This window comes from Phyllobates terribilis, unplaced genomic scaffold, assembly GCF_046119375.1.
Source record: "Phyllobates terribilis strain yellow unplaced genomic scaffold, ASM4611937v1 Scaffold_119__1_contigs__length_5224398, whole genome shotgun sequence".
NCBI lineage: Eukaryota > Metazoa > Chordata > Amphibia > Anura > Dendrobatidae > Phyllobates > Phyllobates terribilis.
The window spans coordinates 1,850,470-1,876,709 of record NW_027362879.1 but is presented as its reverse complement, the minus strand read 5'-3'; the positions used below and the strand labels follow the sequence as shown (position 1 = coordinate 1,876,709).

Genomic DNA, 26,240 nt, shown 5'->3' with positions numbered 1-26,240 from the left:
GGAGAGAGAAATTTTCTGATTGATCAGGAAGGACACTGTTTCAATGTTCTCCTCAGTAACAGGAAGCTGCCTAAAGTCTATAAGGCTGCGTGCCCACGTAGCGTTTTTCAAGCGTTTACGCTGCGGAATTTCCGCAGCATAAACGCTTGTTAAACGCTAGGTAATCCGCTCCCCATGGTCCCCAAGGGGATTCCGCAAGTTCTATGCCCACGCTGCGTTCAAAAATCCGCAGCATGTTCATTAATTTTGCGTTTCCGCAAGCGGAATTGCCTTGTGCAATGCATTAAAAACGCAAGGCAATTCCGCATGTGGTAAACGCGCGATAAACGCGCAATAAACGCGTGCGGAATTCCGCATGCGTTTTTCCGGGAGAGGACATGCGGAAATGAAGCAGAAATTTTCTGCTTCATTTCCGCAACGTGGGCACATAGCCTAAGATGCACTCACTTATTAGAAAGATTTTTTCTTGCTAATGAGGCTTAGTGCCCACGATGCAGAAATGAAGCAGAAATTTTCCTGAGCATTTCTGCACCTCCTTGGCAGAAAAACGCATGCGTTTTTTACATGCGTTTTTTACGCGTATTTGATGCGTTTTTGCATGCGGATTTGCCTTGCGTTTTTACAATGCATTGTATAGGCAAATACGCATGCGGAAACGCACAAGAATTGGTCATGTCCGGATTTTTTCTGCGAGTAAAATCTGCGCAGAAAAAATCCTGACCATGTCCACAGAACTTGCAGAATGTCATAGGAAGTCATGGGATAAGGTATGCAATGCATTTCTGGAGCGTTTCCGCGCTGCAAATCTGCACCAAAAAACGCACCAAAAACGCATAGTGGGCACACAGCCTAAGTGTGTCTTTCCAAATTAAATATTTCCCACATTAAGAATATAAAAAAGGCTTCTTCCTTGTGTGACTGCTCTGGTGAGTAAGAAGAGATGATTTATTTGCAAAACATTTTTCATGAAAATGGCTTCTCCCCTGTGTGAGTTCTCTGATGTGTAACAAGAGTTGATTTCTTGGTAAAACATTTTCCACATTCTGAACATGAAAAAGGCTTCTCCCTTGTGTGGGTTCTCTGGTGTATAACAAAATCTGATTTCCAGTTAAAACATTTCCCACATTCTGTACATGAAAAAGTCTTCTCCCCTGTGTGGGTTCTCTGGTGTATAACAACATCTGATTTCCGGTTAAAACATTTCCCACATTCTGAACATGAAAAAGGCTTCTCCCCTGTGTGGGTTCTCTGGTGCATAACAACATCTGCTTTCCGGTTAAAACATTTCCCACATTCTGAACATGAAAAAGGCTTCTCCCCTGTGTGGGTTCTCTTGTGTATAACAACATCTGATTTCTGGTTAAAACATTTCCCATATTCTGAACATGAAAAAGGCTTCTCCCCTGTGTGTGTTCTCTGGTGTATAACAACATCTGATTTCCGGTAAAAACATTTCCCACATTCTGAACATGAAAAAGGCTTCTCCCCTGTGTGGGTTCTCTGGTGTATAACAACATCTGATTTTCGGTTAAAACATTTCCCACAATCTGAACATGAAAAATGCTTCTCCCCTGTGTGGGTTTTTTGGTGTATAACAACATCTGATTTCCGGTTAAAACATTTCCCACATTCTAAACATGAAAATGGCTTCACTCCTGTGTGAGTTCTTTGGTGCTTAACAAAATTTGATTTCTGGTTAAAACATTTCCCACATTCTGAACATGAAAAAGGCTTCTCCCCTGTGTGGGTTCTCTTGTGTATAACAACATCTGATTTCTGGTTAAAACATTTCCCACATTCTGAACATGAAAAAGGCTTCTCCCCTGTGTGAGTTCTCTGGTGTATGACAACATCTGATTTCCGGTAAAAACATTTCCCACATTCTGAACATGAAAAAGGCTTCTCCCCTGTGTGGGTTCTCTGGTGTATAACAACATCTGATTTTCGGTTAAAACATTTCCCACAATCTGAACATGAAAAAGGCTTCTCCCCTGTGTGGGTTTTTTGGTGTATAACAACATCTGATTTCCGGTTAAAACATTTCCCACATTCTAAACATGAAAATGGCTTCACTCCTGTGTGAGTTCTTTGGTGCTTAACAAAATTTGATTTCTGTGTAAAACATTTTCCACATTCTGAACATGAAAAAGGCTTCTCCCCTGTGTGGGTTCTCTGGTGTATAACAACATCTGATTTCCGGTTAAAACATTTCCCACATTCTGTACATGAAAAAGGCTTCTCCCCTGTGTGGGTTCTCTGGTGCATAACAACATCTGCTTTCCGGTTAAAACATTTCCCACATTCTGTACATGAAAAAGGCTTCTCCCCTGTGTGAGTTCTTTGGTGACTAACAAGATTTGATTTCTGGTTAAAACATTTCCCACATTCTGAACATGAAAAAGGCTTCTCCCCTGTGTGGGTTCTCTTGTGTATAACAACATCTGATTTCTGGTTAAAACATTTCCCACATTCTGAACATGAAAAAGGCTTCTCCCCTGTGTGAGTTCTCTGGTGTATAACAACATCTGATTTCCGGTAAAAACATTTCCCACATTCTGAACATGAAAAAGGCTTCTCCCCTGTGTGGGTTCTCTGGTGTATAACAACATCTGATTTTCGGTTAAAACATTTCCCACAATCTGAACATGAAAAAGGCTTCTCCCCTGTGTGGGTTTTTTGGTGTATAATAACATCTGATCTCCGGTTAAAACATTTCCCACATTCTAAACATGAAAATGGCTTCACTCCTGTGTGAGTTCTTTGGTGCTTAACAAAATTTGATTTCTGTGTAAAACATTTTCCACATTCTGAACATGAAAAAGACTTCTCCCCTGTATGCGTTCTTTGGTGACTAACAAGATTTGATTTCTGGTTAAAACATTTCCCACATTCTGAACAGGAAAAAGGCTTCTCCCCTGTGTGAGTTCTTTGGTGACTAACAAGATTTGATTTCTGGTTAAAACATTTCCCACATTCTGAACAGGAAAAAGGCTTCTCCCCTGTGTGAGTTCTCTGATGTTTGATAAGACTCGATTTCTCTGTAAAACATTTTCCACATTCTGAACATGAAAAAGGCTTCTCCCCTGTATGCGTTGTTTGGTGATTAACAAAATTTGATTTCATAGTAAAACATTTTCCACATTCTGAATATGAAAAAGGCTTCACCCCTGTGTGAGTTCTCTGGTGACTAACGAGATTTGATTTCTGGTTAAAACATTTCCCACACTTGGAACAAGAAAATATATTCTCTGCTGATTGAATTTTTTGATGTTTAAGAAGAGACATTTTGAGAGGAAAACTATTTCCATATTCAGAATGTGAAAATGGCTTCTTTGCTTTAGGAGCAACTCGTTTTTTAATGCTTATTTTGTGACTTTGATTTTCCATAGTGGTCGGTAATGAATCAGAAGACAGGACGTGTTTCAAAGGATCAGATGACAGATCTTTGCTGTGAAGGGATGATGGTTTATCTGGAGTAATAGAATTCACTTCAATTGTATCCTGAGGGATCTCAAGATCATCTGATTTAAAAATTGAAGATATCAGCTGTCCGTCTGATCTCCTGGTACAGTCATCTGCCAAGAAGAAAACCAATTATTATTTTTGAATTAAATATCCTTGAATTTTATAGTTTTGAAAATTTCTACTTAAACTGTGTGTAAAAATGGCAAGTTATGTAAAAATATTGAATTATTCACCAAGACAATGACAGTTCACAGTCTAATAGAAAACCTCATAGCGTGAACCAGTAAACTGTGGTGTTCAACTGTTTGTTCATTCTGCCTCCCAAATATGAAATAAAAAGCCAAACAATGTTATGTACAGTGGGGAAAATAAGTATTTGATACGCTAGTGATTTTGCAATTTTTCCCAGCTACAAAGAAGGGAGAGGACTGTAATATTTATCGTAGGTACACTTCAACTGTGAGAGACAGAATCTAAAAATAAAAAACAGAAAATCACATTGTATGATTTTTAAAATAATTAATTAGCATTTTATTGCATGAAATAAGTATTTGATCACCGACCAACCAGCAAGAATTCTGGCTCTCACAGACATGTTAAGTTTTTCTTTAAGAAGCCCTCCTACTCTGCACTCATTACCTGTATTAATTGCACCTGTTTGAACTCGTTACCTGTATAAAAGATACCTGTCCACACGCTCAATCAATCACACTCCAACCTCTCCACCAAGGCCAAGACCAAATAGTTGTCTAAAGATACCAAGGACAAAATTGTAGATCAGCACAAGGCTGGGATGGGCTACAGGACAATAGGCAAGCAGCTTAGCGAGAATGGAATAACTATTGACACAATTATTAAGAAATGGAAGAAACACAAGATGACTCTGAATCTTCCTCGGTCTAGGGCTCCATGCAGGATCTCACCTCGTGGGTAAGGATGATTCTGAAAAAGGTCAGGAATCAGCCCAGAACTACATGGGAGGTCCTGGTCAATGACCTGAAGAGAGCTAGAACCACAGTCTAAAACATTACCGTTAGTAACACACTACGCTGTCATGGATTAAAATCCAGCAGGGCACAAAAGGTCCCCCTGCTCACACCAGCACATGTCCAGGCCCGTTTGAACTTCTCCAATGACCATCTGGATGATCCAGAGGAGGCATGGGAGAAGGTAATGTGGTCAGATGAGGCCAAAATAGAACTTTTTGGTATCAACTCCACTCGCCGGGTTTGGAGGAAGAAGAAGGAAGAGTACAAACCCAAGAACACCATCCCAACTGTGAAGCATGGTGGGAGGAACATAATTTGGGGGTGATTTTCTGCAAAGAGAACATGACGACTATACTATATTGAAGGGAGGATGGATGGGGTCATGTATCGCAAGATTTTGGCCAACAACCTTGAACATAGGTCGTGGCTGGTTCTTCCAGCATGACAATGACTTGAAACACACAGCCAGGGCAACTAAGAAGTGGTATCATAAGAAGCATTTCAGGGTCAATGTTGCCCAGCGACAGCCCCAAAACCTGAAAGATCTGGAAAAGATTTGTATGGGGGAGTGGGCCAAAATCCCTGCTGCAGTGTGTGCAAACTTGTTCAAGAACTAAAGGAAACATCTTACCTCTGTAATTTCAAACAAAGGTTTCTGTACCAAATATTAAGTAAAAATCATGCAATGTGATTTTCTGGATTTTTTTTAGATTCTGTCTCTCACAGGTGAAGTGTACCTACGATAAAAATTACAGATTTCTCCATTCTTTGTAGGTGGGAAAACTTGAAAAATCAGCAGTGTATCAAATACTTATTTCCACCATTGTAGGTGAAAATAATATCAATAAAAACTTCTACTCATCTCACAAAAAGCAAGCCCCCAACTCAGGTCCATCATCTGCCAGTGTAATAACAGAGGTTTCCACATTATTAGTGGCTCAAAGGTTCTAGAAAAGCAACATGGCTTCCATACACCAATCCCGCAATATCCGCTCTCCCAAAGTCATATCTCCCCCTTGCTTATGAGCCTTGCAGTGCGCCCAAACCACATTCAGCATCCATGTATTTGGCATGACTATAGTGAGAAGAACCCACTTAATTTATGGTATGTGAGTGCCCAGATTGTGCTCCAGGAGACAATGTGTTGGGTAATAAAATGGAATATTTGCAATTTTCACTCTCCAACATCCACAGTGCAGAAAGTGCCTGTGGAATCAAACTATGGATATGGAAACTAACAGTGCAATAGTTACTTTGTGTCCTTCTCCTATTGGGGAGAATCAAGCAAACACTGGTGGAGCTAGTAATTCTATCTTACCAGTGGTGAATAAGGATAGTGGTGTTTCTAATGATACAGAGCAATCATCACTAGTTGATTTTGGGTTAAATGAATTAAATTGGTGCAACCTCAATGCAGGGTGTTAGTGCATTGGATTTTTCTATTTTAACTATCCATCCTGATTCCCAAAATTCCTTTCCAACAATATCTCAGTCATTAAGTGTAGGGCATACATCATTAGAGGAAGGTTCCACTGATAAATCAGTGAAGCTACCACCTCCGCAAAATATAACTTCTTCAATAGAATTGTTATCACCAGCTGTAATATTAACTAATGAAACTGCACCGCCTCTCAATGGTAAAAAAACACACCGCTCCTTTATGATACAAAAATCCCAATTTTTTCAGCCGGCCCAAGCTCGCCAACCAAAAAGAAAAAGAAATATCGGGGATGTAGGGGGTGAGGTAGAGCCATCCCAAAAAATAGCAGCCCTGTAGGATTTGCTAATTAAAAAGACAAAGCCAGTAGGGTAAATATTGAGGAAAGAGAAAAAGACGAGAAGCAGAAAATAGTATGCAGTTTTAACCAGTCTCACCACACCTTATCTGAGGGGGAGATCTCACTATTGAGTAGAGGACTCTCTTTTTGACCTGTTTCAAGTTTGAATGTTTTCAATTTATATGTAGATTTGAATGAGTACTTTAGGAAATTGACGTTAAAACGTCACTTTATTATTGAAGAAAAACGTAAATCAATAAACGCCAGTATACCCCTTGCTAATAATGGAGTCGAAAATCATGTGCCCGCTATGGGTTTCCACCATGTTCCAGTAGGTGGTAATTTTTATCCTACTCACCATAAGGGAACTCATCTCGAGACTTTTCAGCAACTGATTTTAAAAGACATTCGCACTTTTACTCATATTAAAAAGACGGATAACCTGACGGCTCCAGAAAGACAAGCCATCTCTAGTTTACGGAATAATAAAGGAATAATTATTAAGGAAGCTGATAAGGCGGTGGTATTGTGGTGATGAATCGGGGTTAGTACACTGGAGAAGGTTTGCGGATACTCAGTGATACTGATTATTATAATAAATTAGATTGTGATAATTCTGTCAACATCTTTATGGAATATAAAAACTTAATTAAGAGAGCCCTTAGGGAGGGGATCTTGGATGTGAGAGAGAAAAGATTTTTGGATATATAATTTTTTCAGACCCCTTATTTTTATTTCCGACCCAAGATCCATAAAAGTACTACCATTTCCCCTGGTCACCCCATCATTTCGGGGATAAAATCTATTACAGCTAATTTATCAAATTATGTTGATTTGTTTTTACAAAAATATGTGATTAGGCTTGAATCTTATTTAAAAGATTCTTCACATTTTATTAGCTTGTTGAGGGATTTACCTCCCTAGGAGGAGGGCGGAATGGTGGCTCAGTGGTTAGCACTGCAGCACGGGGGTCCTGGGTTCAAATGCCACCAAGGACAACATCTGCAAGGAGTTTGTATGTTCTCCCGATGTTTGTGTGGGTTTCCTCCGGGTTCTCCGGCTTCCTCCCACACTCCAAAGACTGATAGGGAATGTAGATTGTGAGCCCCAATGGGGACAGTGATGATAATGTCTGTAAATTGTCTGAGTTATAAAGTGCTGCGGAATATACTGGCACTATATAAATAAAAAGATTATTATTATTATGTTTTTTGTGAGTTCCTTATACTTCAACATTACACATATTTTGGGTTTAGAGGCTATTGATCATTATTTGTGTTCAGATACCTCTATATTTTTGGAACAGAAAAGGTTCTCATTAGAAAGTATTGAGTTTATCTTAAACAATAATATTTTTTCATTTGAAGGGACCACATATAAACAGATGAGAGGTTGTGCGATGGGGACGAGATTCGCCCTTAGCTATGCAAATTTATTTATGGGGAGGTTTGAGTCTGTCTTCATCGTACAGTCCCATCTATATACTAGACATACATGTCTCTATAGGAGATTTATAGATGATCTTTTCTTTGTCAGGACCGGTACCCATGAGGAAGCATCTATATTTGTATCTGAATTAAATAATAATACCCAGGGTCTTAGTTTTTCATCTAATATATCCAGTTTAAGTATTCAATTCCTTGACGTCCTGATTCAAAAAAAACCAGAAGGAAAGATAATCACCTCCACACATTTCAGGTGGATGCAAATAGTTACCTAGCATATGATAGCAGCCATCTTCCAGCCTGGGAGCGTAATATTCCCTATGGACAGTATTGGAGAATTAGGAAAAATTGTAGTAGAGATGTGGATTTTATTAATGAATCTAGGATTTTAAAGATGAGATTCAGGGAAAAGGGATATCCTGACAAATTATTCAGTGATACATATAAGAAAGCCAAAAGTTTATCCCAAGAAAAATGCTTGGAAATGATAAACAATAAGGGGAATCTGGCCGGACCTACCACTGTGGTAAAAAATGAGACTATTAAACCATTGAGTGCTGAGTATAGTCTCGTTACAACATTTAGCCAATATAGTTATTCTTCATAACCAATTGAAGACGTATTGGTTCATTTTATCCGGTGATCCGATTTTGGGCAAGCAACTGCCGGCCAAACCAAGGATTATATATTAGAGGTGTCAGAATCTGAAAAATGTGTTAGCGCCTAGCTCCACATCACTGACTAAGAATTATATAAAGTATAAAAATATAAACCAAGGAAGGAGGGATGGGTGCTTTAGATGTAGAACATCAAGATGTGTCATTTGGGGGATCATTAATAATGGAACAAAAACTTTTAGTTTGCCCACCACGGGGGAGACTTTTCAGATTAGATGCCGGACAGACTACCAGTCGTCATATCTATATATATAATCGTCTTATCCCATCTGTCTGTCTGTCTGTCTGTCCAGGAAATCCCGCGTCGCTCATTGGTCCGGCAGAGGCCAATCAGCGACGCGGGATTTCAGAAAAAAGATGGTGGCCGTTAGCGGCTCATCTGCGGGACGGAGATGCAGCCGGGAGATGACCGGCGCGAGGCATTCATCTCCCGGCCGGTAGCAGCAGAAGGACCTTGACCGCCGGCGCCGCTGACCTCCATACGGAAGGGAGGACCGGGGAGCGGCGCTGCGGGTCGGGATACTTCTGCTGCGAGCAGCCACTCATATCCCGGTTTCTCGCAGCGGAAGTAGCCGCACAGGCAGCGGCGCTGACATCCATGCGGCTAGGGTGTCAAGGGAGGACCGGGGAGCGGCGCTGCTGGTCGGGATACTTCTGCTGCGAGCAGTCGCTCATCTCCCGGCTTCTCGCAGCGGAAGTAGCTGCACAGGCAACTCCGCTCCCCGGTCCTCACCAATACGATTCCACTCCCCGGTCCTCACCAATATGATTCGCTGATTGGTTGCGGCCGGAGAGCGCGACCAATCAGCGATCTTGCCGACAAATTTAAACACTGCTGTGCTGATTGGTCGCGGACGCTGCTCGCGACCAATCACAGATTTGGGCGCAACATTTAAAAAGCGGCCGCAACCAATCACCGATCTTGGCGCCACATTTAAACACTGCTGTGCTGATTGGTCGCGGACGCTGCTCGCGACCAATCAACGATCTTGATGACAAATTTAAACACTGCTGTGCTGATTGGTCGCGGTCGCCGGCCGCAACCACTCAGCATTATTGGCGCCAAATTTAAACAACGCTCTGCTGATTGGTCGCGGCCGCCAGCCGCGACCAATCAGCTATTTTGGCACCAAATTTAAACCCCGCTCTGCTAATTGGTCACGGATGCTGGCCGCGACTAATCAGCATTATTGGCGCCAAATTTAAACACCGCTCTGCTGATTGGTCCCGGTCGCCGGCAGCGAACAATCAGCAGTATTGGGGCCAAATTTAAACACCGCTCTGCTGATTAGTCGCAACCACCGGCCGCGACTAATCAGCGATTTTGGCGCCAAATTTAAACACACTCTCCAGTTCTCACTAACACGGTTCGCTGATTGTTGCAGCCGCCGCCCGCAAACAATCAGCAGTATTGGCGCCAAATTTAAACCCCGCTCTGCTGATTGGTCGCGGTCGCCGGCCGCGACCAATCAGCAGTATTGGCGCCAAATTTAAACCCCGCTCTGCTGATTGCTCGCGGTCGCCGAACGCGACCAATCAGCATTATTGGCGCCAAATTTAAACACCGCTTAGCTTATTGGTTGCGGTGGCCGGCCGCAACCAAGCAGCGATATTGGCGCCAAATTTAAACACCGCTCTGCTGATTGGTCGCGGTTGCCGGTCGCGACTAATCACCATTATTGGCGCCAAATTTAAATACCGCTCTGCTGATTGGTCGCGACCACCGGCCGTCACCAATCAGAGATATAGGCGCCAAATTTTAACACCGCTTTGCTGATTGGTCACGGTTGTCGGCCACGACTAATCAGCGATATTGCCGCCAAATTTAAACACTGCTTTGGTGATTGGTCGCGGTTGCCGGCCGCGACCAATCAGCGATTTTGGCGCCAGATTTAAACACCGCTCTGCTGATTGCGCCCGGTCGGCCGCATACATATTCTAGATTACCCGATGCGTTAGAATCGGGCCACCATCTAGTGTGATATATTTGTTGGAGTGCACATGTGGCCTACAGTATGTAGGTCGCACCATACAACCAATGCGCGCCAGGCTAAATAAACATCGGCAGAATATCAGAAATGGAGATTTGTTACATAGTTGTCAAAGCACTTCTTCTTAGAAGATCAGAAAGATCCAAAATATCTGCACCTTACGATTATTGATCATATATCTGACACGGTGCATGATAGATAGAAAAGGTTGGAAACCGGGAAAATTATTGGATCTATAAGTTGGGAACTTTATCCCCGGAAGGTTTGAATCTCTGACTTGAAAATATTATTAAGTAAGTTATATAATTTATGTAGAATTGAAAAATCTAGTGGATATTTATTTTTATTAGGTTTTTAATATGAGTGTAATTATGAATATATGCAGCCTTTACTCTTTTTATATTCTTCTTTTATTTGTATATATAGTTTTTTTCATGTAGTTTTATTTTAGTGTTGATGTTTTGTCTCTGTTATCAGCCAAGTCAGGTTGGCCCTTAGAAAGGGGATTTGAGGGTTAACTGGTCAATTGTTGGCACCTGCTGGTTAATTCTTTAAACTTCTATATAAAGTGCTTGTGTGGTAATATTGGCCATCACCTGATGAAGGCGGCATTAGCCGAAACATGTTGTGAAGCCATTTGATTAATAAAAAAAATGATGGAGTAACAAATACCCCGGCCTGCCGTCACCTTGCGCCCCATTGAAATCCGCAGCGACTTTGTACTTTGTATTCTTGATTCCCTCTTGGGTGGGCGGTTGGGGGCTGCAGATATCGGCTTATTAACCGTTTACAAGGACCCGCGGTGATGTCACACCCCATGTGATTCTGTCAGCTGGTCAGCCTGAGACCCGTGCGGGGTGCGGTTCACGCCGGAGCCTTAATCCGTGGCTGTGCAGGGGTGCACAACCACACAAGGTTAGTCAATCTATTTTCCGGTTTCCTCCCCTCAAAGATCACCGGTATACACAGGAGCGCCTCGCTTTTCTTCTTTTTTTTTTTTAGGATGTGGAATCAAAATAATCACACTACTTCTAAAGATTATATCATTCAGGGTTATAATTTCCAAAATGGAGTCACTTTATGTGGATTTCTACTGCTCTGTTTTTCTGACATTTTGTCATATTAGGGCTTCTGTAAATGGTGGGTCCCATCTCCTCTGGGATCTTCTCCTGTGACGTCTGCTTCTCTCACCTCCTTATTCATCCTGCAGGTGGCGCTGGTGATGGAGGAGACGTCAGAACCAGAAGCTCTGGGCGGTGCTGGCTCTGTCCAGCCACTAAGATTAGGGTTGCTGGGACCTGTAGTACCATCCAGTCTGGCAGTATGGGTGTGTGTGCTGTCCAGCTGGAGTAATCTGCTCCCTGCTTCAGCCAATTGGAAAGCACCGCACCCTACTAAAGCTGGAAGCATATTGCCGGAAGCTGCCAGATACAGCCTTGTTCTCCTCTGGTTCAGTCCTCTGTGCTCAGCTCCCGGTTTGTGTATTTGTTTCCTGTTGTGACCTCGGCCCGTTTACTGACTACTCTTGTGTCTTCTGATTTTGTATTTTCTCTGCCCTCCTGGTTCTGACCCGGCTACCTGACTATTCTTCTTCCCATCTCACACCACAGAACAGCAGGTAACACTGTGGCCCAAGCCTGGGGGTCTCTGTGTAACTCCAGATCCATGTAGAGGGGTTAAATAGTGATGAGCAAGGCAATATCTGGGATCTGGAAAATGGAGTAGATGACACCAAGCCTGTTCGTGGTGGCCATCTTTTGAGCTGGCAGGTGACCATGAACAGTTTCCCCAATACATTGTGTCTGCAAACTATTCAAGCAAGATCTGCATTCAAATAGCTAAATGGCGCTTCTTCCCTTCTTAACCTGCCATGTGCCCACACAGTAGTGTACAACCGTATATAGGGGATTGTGGGATTCAAGGAAAATAATTTGTAAGGTCCATTTGTTTCTTATTATCCTTTGAGAAGAATTCCAAAGTTATCACCAGATAAAGTGACACACATCAGATTAAGAAAAATGGGCCCAGATAGGAACAGAAAACTGGCTGCAGGAAGGGGTTAAATCAGAGTATTTTGGGCACTAACTACTGAAGTCAAAAACTGACTATAGACAATAACACATCTACTGAAATGATCGAACTCAATAGTCTTCATCAGAGAAAAATGAGTAACTAGTGGTGAAACCTCTCTGGAGTAATTGGAGTATGGGGCTCGGTGGCTCTTGGGAATCTAAACTATCGTAAGGGTATGTGCACACGATGCAGAAATGCTCAGGATTTTTTCCTGAGCGTTTCTGCATCTCCCTGGCAGGAAAAAACGCATGCGGATTGTACATGCGGATTGTACATGCGGTTTCCTGCCAGGGACATGCGGAAATGAAGCGGTGTTCACTTTCATTTCTGCATGCGGGTTGACAAGCGCTTCCCAAGCGATTTTAGCATCACTTGGAAAGTGCTTGTCAACTTCACACTATATAAATCCATGCAACCGGCAACCGGCATGGATTTATATAGTGTGTGAATGTCAAAAAGTAAATATATACTTTACCCTCTGATGGCCCCCGGTGTCCTGCTTTGCTCGGTCCCGGCTGCCGGCAGTGAAGACTGAAGGACCTGCCGACGTCAGCGACACGTGACCCGTCACATGACTCTGACGTCAGCGAAGGTCCTTCTTCATTCAACCGCAAAGTGCCGGGAACCAAGCAGGAGCGCTGCGCGGGCCGTCAGAAGGTGAGAATATATATATTTTTTATTTTATTCTTTTTTTTTTTAATGGTACCTGGGTCTGGATGCGAGTCGTCTCATCCACACCCGGGTACCATCCGCACATTAGACCGCATGAAAAGCGCATCAACATATACAGTGATGCGGATTCCATGCGGTCTAATGCAAGTCAATGGCGGCAAAAGAGCAGCGTTTCCGCAAAATTAATTGACATGCTGCGGATTTTTGAGCGCAGCGTTTAAGCTGCGGAAAAATCCTCATCATGGGCACAGCACATGCGGATTTCAATTGGGGAACATTGCTGCCCTTCTACCATGCGTTTTTCATGCGTTTCCGCAACTGCAAAAACGCCGCGGAAACGCATTAAAAACGCATCGTGTGAACTCAGCCTAAGGGACAATATTTTTTGTCTGATGAGTTTCAAGAAGAAATATTAGACATTTAAAAATAACTTTTTATAATACTGCAGAGCTGAGGTGTCTTAAATTTAGATCTCGGGCATTTGGAAGAGACAATGGAGATCTATTTTTTAAAGACTACCAGGGAGTTACAGACTTACATAAGTGAGGCAGGCTGATGCAACCACAAATCAAACTTTCATACAGAATAAACCTATAAAAAAAAAAGACATATTTTTTTATTCTATGTTACATCCCCAACAACAACGTATGTATGAGGGGAGAACTCCAACATTAAACCAGAATTGCACTCATTTATGGTGGACCATTGAAGCTACTATGAGTCCTGACCAGGAGAGTAGAGAAAGTATTAGCGCCCCCATTTCAGGAGAGATTGTGCAGTAATCTGAATTCCTTAGGATTGAAATATAATGGAATTTATGATGTGGAGTGAATCCATGAAACCAGGGCTGGAGCCAACACATCTCCTGCAGGCGTGAATAAATGTATATTACAGCCATCAGCCACGCACAGCTTAGAGATATATCATGGCGCAGGTGTAATGATTTTTGTGTAGTTGGCCCTCACTGCACATTTAATGTTGTAGATCATAAAAGTGAAGTTTGGCCAGAGGGACTGGACCTGGTCTTGTAGGGACCATATGAGCACATTCAGCAGCACAGAAAGTTTTTGCATCGCCATATTTTGAGAGCTATAATTTTTCCATAGTTCGGCCAACAGAGTCATGTTATGGCTTGTTTTTTGCGGGACAAGTTGATGTTTTTATTGGTACCATTTTTGGACACGTGACATTTTTTGATCGCTTTCTATTCCGATTTTTGGGAGGCAGAATAAACAAAAAACACCAATTCGGGAATTGTTTTATTGGAGTTCTTTTTATGCCGTTCCACGTGTGGAAAAATTAATAAGATCGCATTATTATTCGGGTCAGTACGTTTACAGCCGCACTACATTTATATTGTTTTTTAGGTTTTGGCGCTGTTACACAATAAAAATGATTTTTTTTTTTTTTTTTGCATCGCTTTATTCTGAGAGCTATAACTTTTTTATTTTTCGTCTGATGGAGCTGTATGGCGGCTTTTTTATCGCGTTTTATTCCATTTTTTGTTTGGCAATATGATGATAAAGCACCGTTTTTTGCTTATTTTTTTTTCTTTTACGGTGTTCACTAAAGGGGTTAACTAGTGGGACAGCTTTATAGGTCAGGTCGTCTGGACGCTGAAATACCAAATATGTGTGCTTTTATTGTTTTGGTTTTTTTCATATATTATTTTTAATATATGTTGCAAAAATATATTTTTTAAATATATTTTTACAACAGGCTGATCGCAGTTATAAGACATAGCAGTGCAGGATCACTGCTATAACTAATAAACTGTCAGCTCTGCAGACACAAGTTACTTTGATCATGCACTGCGCATGATCAAACTAACTTGCTGGGGCTGGTGACCCGGATGTTGTCATGACCCGGATGTTGTGACCCCGCTGCGGTCCCTCTGCTCACTCGCTAAATGCTGCAATCACATCGATTGCAGCATTTAGGGGGTTAAAGTGCTGGGAGCGGTGCGGGCACTGCGTGCCGAGTGTCAGCTGTCAGAATCAGCTGACACGGGCGGAGATTGCGCCCGCACAGCCTGTGTGCGGGTGCGATGGCCATGTAGTAATAATACGTACCTGGTCCATAAGGTCCAGGGCACAGGGACCTTAAGGACAATGTCAGAAAGGGGTTAACAGTTTTGTGTAGGGGAGAATGTTGTGGTCTAGAGGAAGAATGGTGATCACACGATTGTGATACGGTCGGACTACACCACCGATAAAGCAGCCACAGCCGGTGACTGAGAAAAATCTGTGACTTCTCTGCATTTAGTGGTTACTACTCACCTGGGTAGTCATATGTAGGAATCTCCTCTTTACACCGCTCATCACCCCTCACATATGTCTCTGTAGTATTAATATGGGTCAGATCTTCACCCTGAAACAAATATTGTATAAGTCACAGACAGATGGAGAAGTCCCATCTATGATCAGCTCTAATCCTGCCATCTCCACCGTTCTCATTACACAAGTATAAAACATATAATCAGGGCCGGCTCCAGGTTTTTCTGGGCCCCGGGGGAAAGAGTCTCAGTGGGCCCCTTTAATACATACCACGATTCATGATGCACAGATACCGCAGAGAAATATATATATAGTACAATGCCGAAGATTTCACTTCTTACATTACATGAGTGATATCTATTGTAAATTCCACAATAGCTCAGAAAACAGTGAATCTCTCCACACAGTATACTGGCCCCCATAAAATGCTCCATACAGGATACTGGCCCCCATATAACGCTCCATACAGGATACTGACCCCCATATAACGCTCCATACAGAATACTGGCCCCCATAAAATGCTCCATACAGAATACTGGCCCCATATAAAGCTCTATAAGGAATACTGGCCCCCATATAACACTCCATACAGAATACTGGTCCCCATATAACGCTCCATACGGAATACTGGCGCCCATATAACCCTCCATACAGGATACTGGCCCCCATATAACGCTCCATACAGAATACTGGCCCCCATATAATGCTCCATACAGAATACTGGCCCCCATAAAATGCTCCATACAGAATTCTGGCCCCCATATAAAGCTCCATACGGAATACTGGCGCCCATATAACCCTCCATACAGGTACTGGTCCCCATATAACGCTCCATACAGAATACTGGCCCCCATACAACGCTCCATACAGGATACTGGCCCCCATATAACGCTCCATACAGGATACTGGCCCCTATATAACGCTCCATACAGAATACTGGCCCCCATATAATGCTCCATACTGGCCCCCATAAAATGCTCCATACAGAATACTGGCCCCCATGAAACGCTCCATGCAGGATACTGGCCCCCATATAACGCTCCATACAGAATACTGGCCCCGATATAACACTCCATGCAGGCTGTTCCCCCCATATAATGCCCCACGCAGGCTGTTCCCCCCACATAATTCCCCATGTAGAATGTCACCCCCCCCTTATAATACCCCATGCAGGATGTCACACAGACCCCCTCCCTTACAATGCCCCATGCAAGATGTCCTACACCCCCCCTCCCTTATAATGCCCCATGCAGGATGTCATACACCCCCCTCCCTTATAATGCCCCATGCAGGATGTCACACCCCCTCTCCCTTATAATGCCCCATGCAGGATGTCACCCCCCCTCGCTTACAATGCCCCATGCAGGATGTCAGACCCCCCCTCCCTTATAATGTTCCATGCAGGATGTCACACACCCCTCTCGCTTATAATGCCCCATGCAGGATGTCACACACACCCCCTCTCTTATAATGCCCCATGCATGCTGTCACAACCCCCCTCCCTTATAATGCCCCATGCAGGATGTCACACACCCCCACCTCACCCCCCCCCCATATAATGCCCCATGTAGGATGTCACACACACCCACCTCACCCCCCCATATAATGCCCCATGCAGGATGTCAGACCCCCCCACCTCACCCCCCCCCACATAATGCCCCATGCAGGATGTCAGACCCCCCCATTTCACCCCCCCCCACATAATGCCCCATGCAGGACGTCACACACCCCCACCTCACCCCCCCATATAATGCCCCATGCAGGATGTCACACACCCCCACCTCACCCTCCCCATATAATGCCCCATGCAGGATGTCACCCCCCCACCTCAACCCCCCATATAATGCCCCATGCAGGATGTCACACACCCCCACCTCACCCTCCCCATATAATGCCCCATGCAGGATGTCACACACACCCACCTCACCCCCCCATATAATGCCCCATGCAGGATGTCACACAGCCCCACCTCACCCCCCTATATATTGCCCCATGTAGGATGTCACACACCCCCACCTCACCCCCCCATATAATGCCCCATGCAGGATGTCACACACCCCCACCTCACCCCCCCATATAATGCCTCATGCAGGTTGTCACACACCCCCACCTCACCCCCCCCCACATAATGCCCCATGCAGGATGTCACACACCCCCACCTCACCCTCCCCATATAATGCCCCATGCAGGATGTCACACACACCCACCTCAGTCCCCCATATAATGCCCCATACAGGATGTCACACACCCCCACCTCACCCCCCCCATATAATGCCCCATGCAGGATGTCACACACCCCCACCTCACCCTCCCCATATAATGCCCCATGCAGGATGTCACACACCCCCACCTCACCCTCCCCATATAATGCCCCATGCAGGATGTCACACACCCCCACCTCACCCCCCTCCCTTATACTGCCACAGGCCTCCATTCAATTAAAAAAAAAAATCAAATACACACCTCACTCCTCACCTGCGGCCGCTGCTTCGGACTCCAGCGTCAGCGGCCTCATCCCGCTCTGCGCTGTGACTGCGCAGGAGAGAGTGCGGTGTAAAGATGTCACCGGGCCCTCTGACCTGAGACATCACCGCGCCCTCTGACCTGAGACGCCACAGTGCAGCAGCTGCGGAGGATGCAGGAGCTGCTGCGGAGGCAAGGGGAGGGGTAAGTATTGTGCCGGGGCCCTGAGCAAGCGGGGGGAGAGCAGGCGCTGACACCGCTCTCCTCCGTTCACGGCTCCCATAGGGCAGCGGGGAGCCCGACGGCGAGTGGGTCCCTCCGCCTGCTCAGGGCCCCGGCATTTGCCTGGGTGTGCTGGGTGCTGACGCCGGCCCTGCATATAATACTGGTGGATAAAACAAGACTGAGCACAAGACCTTCACAGCCGTCTACACATCATAGGGGAGATCTCATGACACCTTCTCTCCATCTACCTGATGATCCTGAGGAACATTGGGATCTTCTTGTTTACAGTCCTGTGGAAGACGAGGACGGGGACATCTCTCTGGTGTTGTCCTCTTAATGGATAGATCTGGAGGAAACACATACAGGGACTGAATTCATTCTTTACATACAGATAATTATAGGCCGTGTGTATTTAGTCCTGTCTATTACCTGGAGATGTGAGGGGCTGGGGAACCTCCATCATGATGTCTTTGTACAGATTTTTGTGTCCCTCTAAATACTCCCACTCCTCCATAGAGAAATAGATGGTGACGTCCTGACACCTTATAGGAACCTGACACATACAATAATAATGTCATCACTGCAATCCCTTCATAGCGTTACTGTATAATGTCCCAGCAGTGTCACCTCTCCAGTCAGTAGCTCAATCATCTTGTAGGTGAGTTCTAGGATCTTCTGGTCATTGATGACCTCATGTATCAGGGGGTGAGATGGAGGTCCTGTGATTGGGCTCAGGGGTCTCGCCCACTCCTCAGACACAGGGTCCTGACAGCGCTCACTAGAGGTCTTCTTCACTACTGTGTAATCCTGGTTATGGAGAGACACATTAATAAATCTCACTACAGACATTTCCAGAGTCCTCACCTCTCCAGTTCTGTCCATCTGTTATTCCCATAGATAAGAATGATGTAATGTGACGTCATCAGAATCTCTCACCTCTCCAGTAAGACGGAAGAGGATCTCTAGGGTGAGGTGTAATATTTTCTCTGCCATCTTGTCCTTATCCATATCCAGTTTTGATGGGTCCATAAGGAAAATTCTCTTATATAGAAGATTGTCACTAAGCAGATCGAATATTGTAGAGACCTGAATGAAAAGAAGATGTAACATCATAAAAATCCTGTGTAATAATACAATTACTGGAGATAATTAGGGAAACATATGAGGAGATTTATTATTTTACACTATTTAGTTTTCTTCTTTATATCTGCTAATAAAACAAATATATTTTAGAACACAGCCAACAAGCAGTTTCTTCCTCGGAGTCTGCAGCTGAACACGTTTCTTATAGACTCATCTTCCTTATTGCTAATTGTCGTCTCATTTACGGACACTGGAATCGGCATTAGCAAAACTGCAGGAGATATTCATTACACGTAACATGAGAAATAACTACTTCATGATGATGACGACATCTTCATCTTCTACTACGGCTCCAGAAACATATTTGGCCAGAGTCCGTCACTGACTACATCACCACCGGCCGTCTATATGAATGTTTCCCGTCTTCCCCAGACTGTAATCTTCTATCACGTTAGATCTCATGTCTGATTCACACACAGAAGTTTGATGTATTTAGAAAACCTTTTTTGTTGGCACAAATATTGCGGACAGAAATTATTTGATACCAAAGTCTCCATGTACAGTTTTTTATGGGGTTTATTTCTGGCCTTAGGCTTTCCTATATTACAAGAAAAACACCAGAAAAAAAGCAGAAATTAAAATTTTTCAAAAGAAAATTGGCACCAACAATTTTTATAAAAAGAAAAAACAAGCAAACAGCATAAGACAAATTTTGTTAGTTTCTAACACATTAAACATTTGTTTTAAAATAATTAAATCCTTTGAGCAGCAGAACATAGATGTACACCGCAGGGATGGCACAGATGCCACTGCAACATAAACCCTGGCAGTTTAACCAATTGCTGCTGTCAAAAGCAAACATGGCATCTCGGAAGGTGTGACAGAGTTCAGCTGAATGCCCCTCCTCCCCCAAGTACTCGATAGTATAAGGCTGCCTAGTTACTATGATACTTAAATACCTAATAATGGTGTCTTAACCTGCAATGTACGAAAGTCTATTAGGCCGGGACAGAGGCAGCGTCAAATGAGTTACATTTTAAAGCCCCCATACACATTAGACTAAAGTTGCATGTAATGAATTGGGGGTTGGCTGACTATATAATGTATTTGGGGGCCTCGCGACAGATGATGTCAGGGCAGAGAAGGATCTGGCATCCTCAATTTTGGAGGCTAATTGTTTGTTTTTCCTGTAGATAATCCTCCACTAGAGGAGTCTGGAGGCGACTCTCTCATACAGACCCCAAGAAAGCTGGAATATTTGTGTGTATGGGGGAGTCGGGAAAAATAGCCATCTGCCAAATGACCGTTCAGCCAACACTTATCTTATGTATGGGGCTGTTAAGTACACTACTCAAAAATGTAAAGGGAACACTTAAACATCACAATGTAACTCCAAGTCAATCACACTTCTGTGAAATCAACCTGTCCAGTTATGAAGCAACACTGATTGTGAATCAATTTCTCCTGCTGTTGTGTAAATGGAACAGACAGCAGGTAGAAATGATAGGCAATTAGCAAGATACCCCCAATAAAGGAGTGGTTCTGCAAAACATTTCTCTGTTCTCATCCTTTTTGGCTGTTTTGGTCACTTTTGCATTTTATCATTGCTCTCACCCCTAGAGGTACAGTAGCATGAGGCGGTGTCTACAACCCACAGAAGTTGCTCATGTAGTGCAGCTCATCCAGGATGGCACATTAATGAGAGCTGTGGCAAGAAGGGTAACTGTGTGTCAGCACAGTGTCCAAAGCATGGAGCATATACTGTACCAGGAGACAGGTCAGTACACGAGGAGATGTGGAGGGGGCCGTAGGAGGGCAACAACCCAGCATCAGGACCGCTACCTCCTCCTTTGTGCAAGGAGGAACAGGAGGAGCAGTGCAAGATCCCTGCAAAATGACCTTCAACAGGCCACTAACATTTGTCAGCTCAAACTGTCAGAAACAGATTCCATGAGGGTGGTATGAAGGCTTGAAGTCCACAAGTAGGTGTTGTGCTTATAGTACAACATGGTAAAGGGTCATTGGCATTTGCCAGAGAACACCAAGATTGGCAGATTCCACATTGACGTCTTGTGTTCTTCACGGATGAGAGCAGGTTCACACTGCACACATGTGACAGACGTGACAGAGTCTGGAGATGCTGTGGAGAACGTTCTCCAGCATGACCGGTTTGGCAGTGAGTCAATAATGGTGTGGGGAAGCATTTCCTTGTAGGGCCACACAGCCTTCTATGTGATCGCCAGAGGTAGCCTGACTGCCATTAGTTACCGAGATGAGATCCTCAGACCCCTTGTGAGACCATATGCTGGTGCGGTTGGCCCTGGATTCCTCCTAATGCAGGACAATGCCAGACCTCATGTGGCTGGAGTGTGTCAGCAGTTCCTGCATGATGAAGGCATTGATGCTTTGGAATGGCCTGTCCATTCCCCAGACCTGAATCCAATCGAGCACATCTGAGACATCATGTCTTGATCCATCCACCAATGCCGCATTGCAACACAGACTTTAATTTGGTGGAGTCATATTTCCCGACTCTGAAGACCGTATGCTGCCACTGTACTTGGCAGGCCCAGTCCAGATGGTATGGAGATAAATGAAGGAGACCAAAGTCCAAAAATAAACTTTACTTTACTTAACAAGAACTTGATGACAAGTATATATATCAGATAACAGGCACAACACTTTATGAATGTTTCTCCTGAATTATGCAGTCAAGAACTTTATGGTTACATGTGGCGTTACATAACTTTTGTTAAAAGCTACAACAGTATAGCAAGCCATTATGGGAAGGTCCATCATCCCTGTGAGGACCATACAGGTTGAGATGTGTCGTTACAGCCCTTGTTTGTCTAAGATAAGGAATCCTTCCTTAATTCCCTTTACTCACAGTGGCATGTAAAGGTTGAAACATCCATGGTCAAAATTACAAAATGGAAAATGGGCCGATGCAAAAGTTTGGACACCCTGATTGGTTAGTACCTAGTAGCACCACCTTTTGCAAGTATCACAGCTTGTAAACGCTTTTTGTAACCACACAAGAGGTTTTAAATTCTTGTTTGAGGGATTTTCATCCATTCTTCCTTGGAAAATTCTTCCAGTTTTGTGAGATTCCTGGGTCGTCTTGCATGCACTGCTATTTTGACGTCTAGCCACAGATTTTCAATTATGTTCAGATCAGAGGACTGCAAGGGCCATTGTAAAACCTTCATCTTGTGCCTTTGAGGTTGTCTATTGTGGATTTTGAAATGTGTTTAGAATCCATTATCCATTTGAAGAAGCCATCCTCTTTTCAACATCAGCTTTTTTTACAGATGGTGTTATTGCATTAAGAATTTGTTGAAACTTCATTGAATCCATTCTTCTCTCTACACATGAAATAATCCCATGCCATTGGCTGCAACACAACCCTAAAGCATGATTGATCCACCTCCAGGCTTAATGGTTGGCAAGGTGTTCTTTTCTTGAAATTCTGTGCCCTTTTTTCTCCACATATACCTTTGATCATTGTGGCCAAAGAGTTTTATTTTAACCTCATCAGTCCACAGAACATGTTTCCAAAATGCATCAGGCTTATTTAGATGTTGTTTTGCATACTTCTGACACAAAATTTTATGGTGAGGACTCAGGAGAGGTTTTCTTCTGATGACTCTTTCATGAAGGCCATATTTGAGCAGGTGTCTCTGAACAGTTGAAAAATGTGCAACAACTAAAGAATCTTCTATATCTTTCTGAAGGTCTTTTGCAGTCAAGGGGGGTTTCTGATTTGCCTCTCCAGCAATCCTACGAGCAGCTCTCACTGAAATTTAGCTTGGTCTTCCTTGCTGTTGCTGTTAACTGCCATTTCTTAATTACATTTCGAACTGAGGAAAGAGTGTAAAGATAAGTGTCCTAAAATATGTATGCACATATATATATATATATATATATATATATATATATTAGTAGACCAAAAGTTTGGACACACCTTCTCATTTAAAGATTTTCCGTATTTTCATGACTATGCTATGAAAATTGTACATTCACACTGAAGGCATCAAAACTATGAATTAACACATGTGGAATTATATACTTAACAAAAAAGTGTGAAACAACTGAAAATATGTCTTATATTCTAGGTTCTTCAAAGTAGCCACCCTTTGCTTTGATGACTGCTTTGCACCCTCTTGGCATTCTCTTGATGAGCTTCAAGAGGTAGTCACCAGAAATGGTCTTCCAACAATCTTGAAGGAGTGCCCAGATGTGCTTAGCACTTGTTTGCCCTGTTGCCTTCACTCTGCGGTCCAGCTCACCCCAATCCATCTCGATTGGGTTCAGGTCTGGTGACTGTGGAGGCCAGGTCATCTGGCGTAGCACCCCATCACTCTCCTTCTTGGTCAAATAGCCCTTACACAGCCTGGAGGTGTGTTTGGGGTCATTGTCTGTTGAAAAATGAATGATGGTCCAACTAAACGCAAACCGGATGGAAGAGCATGCCGCTGCAAGATGCTGTGGTAGCCATGCTGGTTCAGTATTCCTTCAATTTTGAATAAATCTCCAACAGTGTCACCAGCAAAGCACCCCCACACCATCACACCTCCTCCTCCATGCCTCACGGTGGGAACCAGGCATGTAGAGTCCATCCATTCACCTTTTCTGCATCGCACAAACACACGGTGGTTGGAACCAAAGATCTCAAATTTGAACTCATCAGACCAAAGCACAGATTTCCACTGGTCTAATGTCCATTCTTTGTGTTCTTTAGCCCAAACAAGTCTCTTCTGCTTGTTGCCTGTCCTTAGCAGTGGTTTCCTAGCAGCTATTTTACCATGAAGGCCTGCTGCACAAAGTCTCCTCTTAACAGTTGTTGAAGAGGTGTGTCTGCTGCTAGAACTCTGTGTGGCATTGACCTGGTCTCTAACCTGAGCTGCTGTTAACCTGCGATTTCTGAGGCTGGTGACTCGGATAAACTTATCCTCAGAAGCAGAGGTGACTCTTGGTCTTCCTTTCCAGGGGCGGTCCTCATGTGAGCCAGTTTCTTTGTAGCGCTTGATGGTTTTTGCAACTGCACTTGGGGACACTTTCAAAGTTTGCCCAATTTTTCACACTGACTGACCTTCATTTCTTAAAGTAATGATGGCCAATCGTTTTTCTTTACTTAGCTGCTTTTTTCTTGCCATAATACAAATTCTAACAGTCTATTCAGTAGGACTATCAGCTGTGTATCCACCAGACTTCTGCACAACACAACTGATGGTCCCAACCCCATTTATAAGGCAAGAAATCCCACTTATTAAACCTGACAGTGCACACCTGTGAAGTGAAAACCATTTCCGGTGACTACCTCTTGAAGATCATCAAGAGAATGCCAAGAGTGTGCAAAGCAGTCATGAAAGCAAAAGGTGGCTACTTTGAAGAACCTAGAATATAAGACATATTTTCAGTTGTTTCACACTTTTTTGTTAAGTATATAATTCCACATGTGTTAATTCATAGTTTTGATGCCTTCAGTGTGAATGTACAATTTTCATAGTCATGAAAATACAGAAAAATATTTAAAAGAGAAGGTGTGTCCAAACTTTTGGTCTGTACTGTATGTTTTTTCATACTACCATGTATGCGAATTCATATATATACACAGGTGCATCTCACTAGAATATCATCAAAAAGTCAATTTATTTCAGTTCTTCAATAAAAAAAAAGGAAACTCATTATATAGAGTCATTACAAACAGAGTGATCTATTTCAATTGTTTAGTTCTGTTAATGTTGATGATTATGGCTTAAAGCCAATGAAAACACAAAAAAAGTCATCTCAGAAAATTAGAATAATTAACAAAAAAACATCTGCAAAGGCTTCCTAAGCATTTAAAAAGGTCCCTTAGTCTGTTTCAGTAGGCTCCACAATCATGGGGAAAACTTCTGACTTGACAGATGTCCAGAAGGCAGTCATTGACACACCACACAAGGAGGCTAAGCCACAAAAGGTCATTGCTAAAGAAGCTGGCTGTTCACAGAGTGCTGTATCCAAGCATATTAATGGAAAGTTGAGTGGAAGGAAAAAGTGTGGTAGAAAAAGGTGCACAAGCAACCGGGATAACCACAACTTTGAAAGGATTGTTGAGAAAAGGCCATTCAAAAATGTGGGGGAGATTCCCAAGGAGTGGACTGCTGCTGGAGTCATTGTTTCAAGAGCCACCACACACAAACGTATCCAGGACATGGGCTACAAGTGTCGCATTCCTTGTGTCAAGCCACTCATGACCAACAGACAACGCCAGAAGCGTCTTACCTGGGCCAAGGAGAAAAAGACCTGGACTTTTGCTCAGTGTTCCAAGGTGTTGGAAATCAAGGTCCCAGAGTCTGGAGGAAGAATGGAGAGGTCACAATCCAAGCTGCTTGAGGTCTAGTGTGAAGTTTCCACAATTAGTGATGGTTTGGGGAGCCATGTCATCTGCTGGCGAAGGTCCACTGTGTTTTATCAAGACCAAAGTCAGCGCAGCCGTCTACCAGGAAATTTTAGAGCAGTTCAAGCTTCCCTCCGCTGACAAGCTTTTTGGAGATCGAAATTTCATTCTCCAGCAGGATTTGGTAACTGTCCACACTGCCAAAAGTACCAATACCTGGTTCACAAACAACAGTATCACTGGGCTTGATTGGTCAGCAAACTCTTCTGACCTTAACCCTATAGAGAATCTATGGGGTATTGTCAAGAAGAAGATGAAAGACCCCAGACGCAACAATGCAGATGAGCTGAAGGCTGCTATCAAAGCAACTTGGGCTTCCATAACACCTCAGCAGTGTCACAGTTGATCGCCTCCATGCCACGCCGCATTGATGCAAAAGGAGCCCCGACCAAGTATTGAGTGCATTTACTGAACATACATTTCAGTAGGCCAACAATTCAGATTTTAAAATAATTTTTCAAGCTGGTGTTATAAAATATTCTAATTTACTGAGATAATGACTTGTGTGTTTTCATTGGCTGTAAGCCATAATCAACCTTAACTGAAATAAACATTTGAAATAGATCACTCTGTTTGTAATGACGCTATATAATATGAGTTTCACTTTTTGTATTGAAGAACTGAAATAAAGTAACTTTTTGATATTCTAATTTAGTGAGAA

The 26,240-nt window shown here is 43.4% G+C and overlaps 1 protein-coding gene across 1 annotated transcript in view; it reads right to left on the bottom strand.

Annotated features, from left to right (window-relative positions):
- Positions 1-217: 217 nt before the first annotated feature.
- The window catches only part of LOC141201581 (uncharacterized), a 66,618-nt gene continuing 40,595 nt past the window's right edge, over positions 218-26,240 (bottom strand). Inside the window, exons 2-7 of the mRNA XM_073663573.1 lie at positions 18,991-19,140; positions 18,682-18,861; positions 18,484-18,607; positions 18,303-18,400; positions 15,370-15,460; positions 218-3,575 (exon numbers count right to left, since the gene is read on the bottom strand). Coding sequence (XP_073519674.1) covers positions 964-3,575; positions 15,370-15,460; positions 18,303-18,400; positions 18,484-18,607; positions 18,682-18,861; positions 18,991-19,083 — 3,198 coding nt within the window. The 5' untranslated portion in view covers positions 19,084-19,140 and the 3' untranslated portion in view covers positions 218-963. The remainder of the gene's footprint in view (positions 3,576-15,369; positions 15,461-18,302; positions 18,401-18,483; positions 18,608-18,681; positions 18,862-18,990; positions 19,141-26,240) is intronic.